General features: G+C 36.5%; 1 protein-coding gene across 1 annotated transcript; it reads left to right on the top strand.

Annotated features, from left to right (window-relative positions):
- The first annotated feature begins 7,033 nt into the window (after positions 1-7,033).
- On the top strand, positions 7,034-10,216 carry LOC145767631 (dnaJ homolog subfamily B member 8-like). The gene has a single exon (XM_082579485.1). It carries the CDS (start codon positions 7,115-7,117, stop codon positions 8,018-8,020), a length of 906 nt encoding a protein of 301 aa, XP_082435611.1. The 5' UTR covers positions 7,034-7,114; the 3' UTR covers positions 8,021-10,216.
- Position 10,217: the final 1 nt, after the last annotated feature.

Below are 10,217 nucleotides of genomic sequence, written 5' to 3'. Positions count from 1 at the left end.
GATTTTTTTCCCTGTCATAGTTGCTGTTCCGTCTGTCCCAATGATGTTTAGCTTGCTTTCCATTGCTGTGCCTTCAATTGCACCATACACGGCTTGAGCAATTTGTTGACCAGTTCCATTTTCTGGTGTGATATGCGTGATGTAAAATTTAAAGGGTTCACCGACAACTACATAGTGCTCTTCAATGATTCTGGTTCGATGATAGTTGCTCCCTTGTTTCACACTAGTAATGGTGGCCTCCTTTCGCCCATCAACATAAAGTCCATCCAAAATATCGAACTGCAATTCTTCTTCCTTCTGAATTTCTTCTCTGTACTTTTGTCGTTCTCTCCTTAATTTACTTCGGTCAATAAGTTCTTTTAAAGTTTCTGTCTCAGGAATCCCAATGAAAACATGTCTGGATACTGCCAACTGGCCTACTGGTATCTTAGTAAAACGTTTCCTTAATGCTTCTAAGAATTTTAGGATAGAGCCTACAACCACACAAACTCCTGATGGAAGGTAACTATAAAGAACAATTAAAGGCTGTCTCATACAACTGCAGAGGTGTGGCATCATCTCTGCATGATGTTCAGTTACTATGCAAGGATTATGATATCATACTGCTGCAGGAAACCTGGTTGGCTAAGCAAAACCTGGCCTTCCTTTCTACAATTAGCAAAAATCACTACGCATATGGTTATTCTGCAATGGACTTTTCTGATAAGATGAATACAGGTAGACCTTATGGTGGCACTGCCATCCTATGGAGTAAAAGTATTCCTGCTTCTGTTTTTCAAAGTGATGATTCATCTATTATTGGCCTTAAAGTTGCAATAGGGGAAGCAGACATGGTCCTTATAAATGTCTATCTACCTTACTGCTGTGATAACAATGAGGACAAATACTTAGAATACTTGGGTAAATTAGAAAGTATGCTTTTTGACTGCCCAAGCAATAACACTTGTATCCTCAGAGGTGACTTTAATGCAAGTGACAAAAATATGTTTGGAAGCATGTTCAAAAGCTTCTGTGCAGATCAGGACCTGATTATTTCTGACATGGCCCTGTTACCTGCTGAATCATTTACCTACATCAGTGATGCTCATGGGACATGTAGCTGGATTGACCATTGTGTCACTTCCACCGCTCCACACCAATCCATCTGTAAGGTATAAGTTCTCAATGACTATATTATATCTGACCATCGACCCTTATCGGTTAATTTCAACTGTAAGTCGCTTCCAAAATTGGATTTCATTGATCCCAAATATACCAATTCAAATACTTTCTCTTGGAAAGCAGCATCTCAGCTGCAATTAGAACGCTATGCTCAAGAAACTAAACACAGGTTAGCTCATATTTCTTTGCAAGCTGATTCTGTCATATGTCAAAACTCTCTCTGCTGTGATAAATCTCATTTAAAGGAGATTGACAAGTTTTATGACAGTATCGTAGAGGTCCTCCTAGATGCCTCAAGAAAAGTTCTTTTAGTTAAAAACAAGAAAATATCTACTTATTCAACTCCTGGTTGGAACAATACTGTCAAGTCCCTCCACAAGCAAGCCAGAGCTAAGTACCTGGACTGGGTTGAAGGTGGCAAACCTAAAACTGGCAGCATACACAAGGCCATGTCTGCTACTCGTAAAATATTCAAATCTTCTCTACGAAAGTGCAAAAGTAACAGAGATCAGCATGAAGCAGATGCCATTGCCAAAGCATTTAATGCAGACTCCTCGTTTAAAACATTTTGGGATAAAATTAGACAGTCTGGATCACAAAGATGTTCATTACCTACCTCTGTCGGAAGTGCTGTTGGAAGTAAAAACATTTCGAACATGTGGATGTGTCACTTTAATCAATTGCTAAACTCGACTGGTAAAAAGTTGTCAATGAAGAATTTGTTTCATCTCACTTAAATGATATACATGGGTATCACAATACTAATCAATTTCTGACCTCTGCTGACACAGTTTCTTCTTTGCTTCATAAATTGCCATTAAATTGCTCTGTTGGTTGTGATAAAATATTTTCTGAGCACATTGCTTATGCAGATTCCAGTATCAGTGTATATCTTTCATCATTTTTTAATATGTGCCTTGTTCATGGGTATGTGCCAAATGCTTGTCTTAAAACTGAATTAGTTCCCATTGTTAAAAACAAATCTGGTGACGTTAGAGACATCGCAAACTACAGACCTATTGCTCTTGCTACTGTCATTTCTAAACTATTTGAACATGTTGTACTTTTTTTTATTAATGACTATCTCACAACAAACGATAATCAATTTGGCTTTAAACCTAAGCATAGCACAGATATGTGCATTTTTGTACTTAAGCAAGCTGTGTCTTACTACAGAAAACGTGGAAGTCCTGTTTTTTCTGTATTCTTAGATGCTTCGAAAGCATTTGATAGGGTAAACCACAACCTCCTATTCAAGAAAGTAATTCAACGAGGAGTGCCGATGTGCCTTGTTCGTCTAATAGTTTATTGGTATACCCATCAGCGGATGTACATACGCTGGGGTTGTCATTACTCACAGTCTTTTTCTGTCAGCAATGGTGTCAAACAGGGTGGTGTTCTCAGTCCTTACTTATTTGCCGTGTATATGGATGATCTATCGACTGTGTTAAGCAAAACCAAGGCAGGCTGTTACATAGGTAATACACTTGTTAATCATCTCATGTTTGCTGATGATATTTGTTGTATTTCTCCAAGTGTTCATGGTCTGCAGAGTATCTTGAATGTGTGTGAAGATTATGCGCTTTCTAACGATGTCATTTTTAACTGCAAAAAGTCATTTGCTATGTACTTCCAAACCAAACACTTAAAGTTAAATTTGAATCCAATTGTACGGCTCAATGGAAGTGAGATCAAATTCGTAGACAGTGTCAAATATTTGGGTGTTTTTCTTGACACGGCAATGTGTGACGACAAGGATATAAATCGACAAGTGCGATCAATCTACTGTTCTGCCAACAAATTAAAATCAAAATTTTACAAGTGCTCCAGTGATATTAAAATTGTTCTATTCCGTTCTTATGGTACTCCAATGTATGCATGTCATTTGTGGGAAAATTATTATCATCAACGTGACATTAATCGTCTGCGTGTTGCCTTCAATAATGCGTTTAGAATTATACACAATTTGCCTAAACACTAGGCTATAGCGTACGTGAACATCAAGTCTTGTGTAACATCATAACATTTGATGCATTACTTCGTAAATATGTTTTTTCTTTTGTTGGAAGATGCGAAGTATCGTCTAACTCTATTGTTGCCTCCCTGATGAGGTCTGATTGCCATCGTATATCAAATTACCGTCTTCATTATAATAATTCTATGTATGCTATTATCTAGTTTTGATGGCTGCCATTTCATCTGATTGTTTTTATCGTTCTCAATACTTTCAGTTCTTCTAACTTGTAACGCTACCGTACCATTGTCTGTAAACTTGTAACAGTAGATAGGCCTAGCCTATTTATTGAGATTTTGTGCATTTGCAGTTTGTGTATTATTTTGTTATTTTTTGATGTTATTTCGTTGTTGTTGTTCGTTATTTGTGCATTTGCAGTTTGTGTATTATTTTGTTGTTTCGTTTTGGATATGGACAGCTTTGTCTGATGCAAATAAATTATTATTATTATTAATAACTTGTGATTTATCAATGTCAGTTACTATACCAAATGCTTTGAGAGTGGCAGTAGCAATAGCAGCACCTGCTCTATCCGTCATTAACAATGCGGTTTTGTAGCCAAGCGCCACTGTACGCATTTACACCATACTAAGCATAAAATATCAACTAAATATACAAAAATCGACCAAATTTGACGTAAATTTATGACTAAAATTACATTATTGTAAAAATGACCACTTTGTAGTGCTTTTAGTAAAAATACTTTTCTTAAAGGTAATATAAACTTGTACCTTCTGATAATTTTGAGCCATCAACCGACTTTCTATCGTCTGTGGTTAATGAAATATTAATTTTTTTTATAAAATTGGGGTTTTTCGAACTTTAGGGGGGTGTGCCTGCACCCCCTGGGGGACACCGACCCAAAACTGTGTTTAAAGGTGTTTTTGGGGTCAACTCCGAATTTTAGTAAACTAGACTTTTTGATTTGAAAGAAAAATTTTTTTTCACTCTACCCTAGTAGGCACCATGTAGGTGAAGTAATTCTTTCTCATGTGTGGGAAGATCTTGACATTGAGATAGCACGAGGCCCAAGTATCTCTTTGTTTACACGATTCCGAGATAACTTTGCTTTATTAACACACACTTCGACTTGTAACTTCAATTGTTCTGAATCCTACAAAGACAACTATTTTTTAACTAATCAAAGACAAAAGATTTTACTATTAGCAAATGAACTGAAAGGAAATCGAAATTCACCCAAATTTTTACGAGAGGATTACAAGGAACTACTGGAGCTGGCATTAAAGTACCTCGAAATTGAAGAAGAATCTGATGAGTTTCACTTTAAAAAACCTGGAGCTGTTCATAGAGCCCGATGGATGTCCAAGATGATTGATTATACTCCTTAAAGATGCATCTTCTTAGCAATATTGTCGCTGCTAAACTTCCTAAAAACACCATTTTCCAGAAGGGACAAGCAGACAAAGTAAGAAGATTCGTTCAATTTTGTGTTTACGTGTACTTACCATGGTGGTTTGAATGTCCAGTCAGTAGCACTGCGCCATCAAGTGACTTACTGCTTATTCAAAATTTAACTGCTTATGAAAAGATGGATTTTTCTGTTGCGGCTACTGCAAAAAAAGCCTTTAGCAACCATTTGTGGTACTTAACCGAGGAAATGGTTCCCTTGTCGCTGTTTTGTAATGTAGTAAGTTATACAGAAAAATGCGATATTGTCTAGGCTTTAAAGAATCATCCAAAGCTGAAACACTTTCAAAGCGCTTTGGAACGGACTTTGGGAAACCTAGTTTTCCAGAAGTTCATGCTGAAACAACCTTACCAAGCTTGATCGGTAGTGATTCATGGAAATTTTTTGACCTGTTAAATATTCAGCATTCCTTAATAGATATTCCAGTTGCTGAGTGGCAAAGTCATGAAGCTTTCTTATCTGCCAAAGAAGTTGTATCTAAGTTTAAAGTGCTTAATGATACGGCGGAACGTGGAGTGAAATTAGCCCAAGATTTCTTACCAGCTGCCCAAATTGAAAGTAGATATCAAAACGTCATACAAGTTGTGGAAAACAGTCGGAAGATTCTTTCAAACCAAAGGAAAAGAAAAGCTACTGATTCTTGTGATGACAATACCTGGTTTCTGACTTTGTAACTATAGACTACAAGCGCATCTATCACTGTTTTTCAATGCCTCCAATAAGAAGGCATACGTGTGTTGCAGGAGTGCTCAATTTTATGGGCTGGAGCAGTGTTCCCTCTAAGGTACAAAATTTAAGAAGAATGCAAATTTTTTTTTTAAAAAGTGCCATAATTCTGCAAAAATTTTAGAAATTTCATTGTATGAAGTATGTAAAATTACCCCTAAATCGACACACGGGTTCTAAGTGAAACCTAAGTTGCTGTTCTCAGCATAAAAACTATAATTTGCAATGATTTACAAAAATTAGCTGCCATCACATGAATGTATAGAAATCAGTCAAATTCTTTTTAACATAAATCACTCAATTTAATGGCAAAATTGAAATTTGGGAAAATCGATAATCCTATAAAAGTTTGATTGCAATCTGGACCCCCTAGACCTTATTCAATTTTGCTGAAACTTCATATTTAAGTTTTGTACACCAAGCCTCACTCCCCAAAAAAAGTTAGGCTTGCTACGATCGAGTTTTAAATTTTACAGGGCATCAGCCGCACCCTACCCTACTGTCAACGCTACACAATTACAGTCAAACTAAGCATTCCACAAAATGTAATAAATGTAATATGATAATTGGTTATGTGTAGTTGTGTACCTGTATGCAGATATAACTTCAGGTCTTTAAGCTCCTTTATTTTTCCGGCCACCAAACATAGCCTACCAGAGTTTCTTTCCGGCACCCTAATTCTTGCGCCTGTCAGCCAAAATGAAGAGTCTGTTAAAAATTCACTATTTTAAAAATCTGTTATTTGATATCGTGTTTCTGGATTTACTTAGGAAAGAACAACGCAAATAAGGCCCAAACAATGCAAATAAGGGGTCTGCTACTATTCGGCGAGTCCGATTTGGCGAGTCCAATTCGGCTAGTCCGATTCGGCGATTGCCCTATTCGGCGATTTTTCAAATTTTTTTTTTTAATTATCGGGTACGGTAGCCTAATTATCATTGCCGCTTTTACATCGTTTTAACGTCGCTAAACGTTCAAATACCCCCCTAACCCTTAACCCCCTAACCCTTAACCCCCTAACCCTTAACCCCCTAACCCTTAACCCCCTAACCCTTAACCCCCTAACCCTTACCCCCTAACCCTTAACCCCCTAACCCTTATCCCCCTAACTCCAACCCCTAACCCTAATACGGCAATGATAATTAGGCTACGGTACCCAATAATTTAAAAAAAAAATTTCGAAAAATCGCCAAAGAGGGAACTCGCCGAAATATAGGGCACTCGCCGAATCGGACTAGCCGAATTGGACTCGCCGAAACGGGCCATTCCAGCAAATAAGGCCTTGAAACATATTTGTAGTTGTAGTTAAATGCACTGAGGTAGCAAACAAACGAAAGCAAGTGGAGAAAAAAAGTTTGAAATATCAAGGAGTAGTGACTGGAGACCCAGATAGCAAATCAGACATTTTTTTACATTGATTCAACGTCTACAGACTGATTGGGTTTCTGTAACCCCCACCCCACAGTGTTCAAAATTTGTGTTGGTACTTGTTTGCATACGCAATTCACACTTTGTTTGATTACTTCGACAATTGCCAAATTCGATGGCTGGAGCCGACGGCCAAATATGGACTATCTGCATGGAAATTTCGGAGCCGGGAGCTTAGAAGCCTGAACTTGATTGAAATATTTTGGTTTTTAATTTTGAGATAGGCTTACAAAGATTGTATGATAGTCATAACCTTTTCCTTCAATTCAGCAACTGTTCATATTTTGTTAATAAAATAATTTCGAAAGAAAAAAACACTTTAATATCATACAATTGTGATTGTTGAACAAAGTACCATGTCAAATGTGGATTATTATGAAACATTGGGTGTAGGAAAAAGTGCAACGGAAGCAGACATAAAAAAAGCATATCGAAAGTTAGCTTTAAAATGGCATCCAGATAAAAATCCAAACAACAAAGAAGAAGCTGAAGCCAAATTTAAACTTATCTCTGAAGCATATGAAGTGTTGTCAGACAAAGAGAAGAGGAATGTATATGATAGATATGGCAAAGAAGGAGTTACTGGAGGAAGAGGTGGAGGAGGTCCAGATTTTCACTTTGAATTTCATAATCCACAAGATATTTTCAGAGAGTTTTTTGGTGGCCGAGACCCTTTTGCTGAAATGTTTTCGGGTTTCAACTCAATGCACTCTGGTCACCATGATCCATTTGGGGCTGGATTTGGTTTTCCATCAATGGGGTTTTCATCAGAGTTCAGTGACTTTTCCAACTTTGGTGGGACAGGTGCTTCCAGCTTCACGTCATTCAGTAGTGGTGGAGGTGGTGGTGCGGCTGGCAGATCAGTGACAAAAACAATGAAGCAAGTCAATGGTGAAACAATTGAAACAAAAAAAGTTGTAGAAAATGGCCAAGAGCGAGTTGAAGTAAGAAAGAATGGAAAAATAACAGCTGTAAAAATTAATGGAAAACTTGATGAAGAACAGTTAAGCATTGAAAGGAGCAAAGAGGACACGGGAGGGAGACACAGGTCTGATGTTCACCCTTCAGTTGGATATTCAGCATCATCACGCTACAGGCCATACAATAATTCTTATGATGACAATGGTTTTGATGATGAAGACATGCAGAGAGCTGTGGAAGCCAGCCTTCACGATCAACAAAAGAAAAAGAAGAAAAGCACTTCAGACCATCATTCAAGTCGTCAAAAGGACAATAGCAGCAGCAAAAGGCGATGGTGGTGATACACCTGTTTGTCATAAAGTATATATGTAACTGTTATTTTTAACCGATGTTCTATGTGCGTTTTTTCTTGTGTTTCCATTTTCTTCGTACAGGTTCCTGCTTGTAAGGCAATTGTAACAAGCAATGAGTTGTCTTACAAACTGCTGATTTTTATAGATGAAAGTGCGCATTGGATATTTCCTTTACAAATTACCAGGTTTTTGTTTCATTCTGCCACTTTGAAAAAATACAGATTTGATCTGTTACTGTGTAAAATGCTATAGGTCATGTGAAAATATCAAGGTTTTTATGTTGAACTGAAATGTCCATAACTTTTATATGTATCATATATAGTTATTTACTAAAAAATTTGCTTTTGCGCCAAACTACTTTCAGTTGAGACTTTGACAGTTGGAAATGGTGATTTTCTTGGAAATTACAGCCTAGTTTTCTGTGTCGCTACATAATTATTGTTTGGAGTCCAGAATTGCTATGTGTAGTAGTAGTACGGTAATCGAACTTTTTGAAATGATTTGATTTATCTCAGAAATTTTGTTTAATCATTGTCAGCGAAAGCAATGCATCAACTTTTTATGCTTTGCCTTCTGCTGTTTACATATGTAATTAGCAAAGTTAATCTTTTTCTATACCGGTATTATTTATCCTCTGCAGATGTTAAATTACTAAAAAAGATAATTGTACGTTTGATAACATTCAAGTAACCCACAATCTAAAACGACAATTTAAATTCAGTTTCAAACATGTTGATGGTCTGCATTCTGGGTTGTGCAACAATCATTAAGATTTCAGTTAAAAGTGGTGTCTGAAAAGATAACCGTTGTTAAAATTAACATTCACCTAAGTTACGTGTTATAATAATTGTACCTATTGTCAGCTTTTTGCAAATACAATGAGCAGATGCGATAGCACAGTTCTCTGGCTTCCATTGCTACCTGGTACTTTTTGCGTTGCTTTCACAAGTTTGATCAAGAACATACAAACAGCTTTGTAAAATTTATGGCAGCAGCTGCTTCCTTCAATTGAAGGTTGTAGCCCCAATTGTTTAAACATGGTGATAGAACTATATTATATTCAACTTTTTTTATATCTTCAGATTGATGTTAGTTGTGTTGCATATTGTGGCATCATGCTTTCTGTGCGCATTGTACAATGCTCTCGGATGCCTTACGTTCCCTCATTTAATTTCAAAAGTTTGTAATTAAAAAAAACGACATAATGTACCCAGTTATCCACAGGACATGGGTTCAAGATAACTAGTTTCAGCTATAATTTACGGATATACAATATGCATCATTGCATCTGACTTTTATTTGTTAAATCATATTTTAAGAGCATTAAACTACAATGCCAATCGCAACGTAAAATGGCTGAGCACTATGCTTTTGGTATTTTTATCTGCATATTTTGAGCGATGTTAGTTATGATATTGGTCATAATGCCAGAGAAAGGTACAAAGTAAGTTTGTAGAGCAAACTATTTTCTATTTGCCATGTCTGTTGAAACGCTCTTTTGTTTTGTTCTTTTGCTTCTTTTGTAAATATATTCTTCTATTTAGTGAAATGGCTTGCGTCATTCTCACAGACTTTTGTAAGATCTTCTGATGTCGTCATTCCTTGTAAGCTTGTGGGAGCTTTTTTGAATGAAAGTTTGTTGTGAACGTTTCTTCAAATTGTTAAGTGTTTTTCAGTGAGTGGTTCTTCACGGACCTTATGCCATTTGCCAGTATGTTTATTGGAAACTCTAATTTTCATTCGCAAAGAAAAAACGAACCTTGACATGGATTGACTTGCCTACTCAGTCACTAAATTGTTACAACATAATCTACAATATGAGTACGAGATCACGTGTTGTCTGAACTCAAGTAGTTGTCTTTCATCTGGTATAATGTGGTGTAGTTTTGTTAATGTGATGCCGCTCACTGTGCGTATTTCATTGACAGCAAGTGCTTGAAAGAAAATGTGACTTTATTCAATAATTACAGTGATATGAAGATAATAATCAAAGTGATGGTTTTACAAGATGATCCCAAATTTTGAAATTGCATTGTGTAGAGACATCTACAAATTCTGTTATATAATAATAGGCACTTGCTATAATTCCATTAGCTGTATTTGTATATTAAGCTCAACAATTTGAAGTTAAATATTTCATTGTTGCGATTGTACTTAGTTATATTTGAAATGCTACTTTGACAGG

The sequence above is a fragment of the Aplidium turbinatum genome, chromosome 3, assembly GCF_918807975.1.
Source record: "Aplidium turbinatum chromosome 3, kaAplTurb1.1, whole genome shotgun sequence".
In the NCBI taxonomy this organism is placed as follows: Eukaryota; Metazoa; Chordata; class Ascidiacea; order Aplousobranchia; family Polyclinidae; genus Aplidium; species Aplidium turbinatum.
This window is presented reverse-complemented; position numbering and strand designations above follow the sequence as displayed.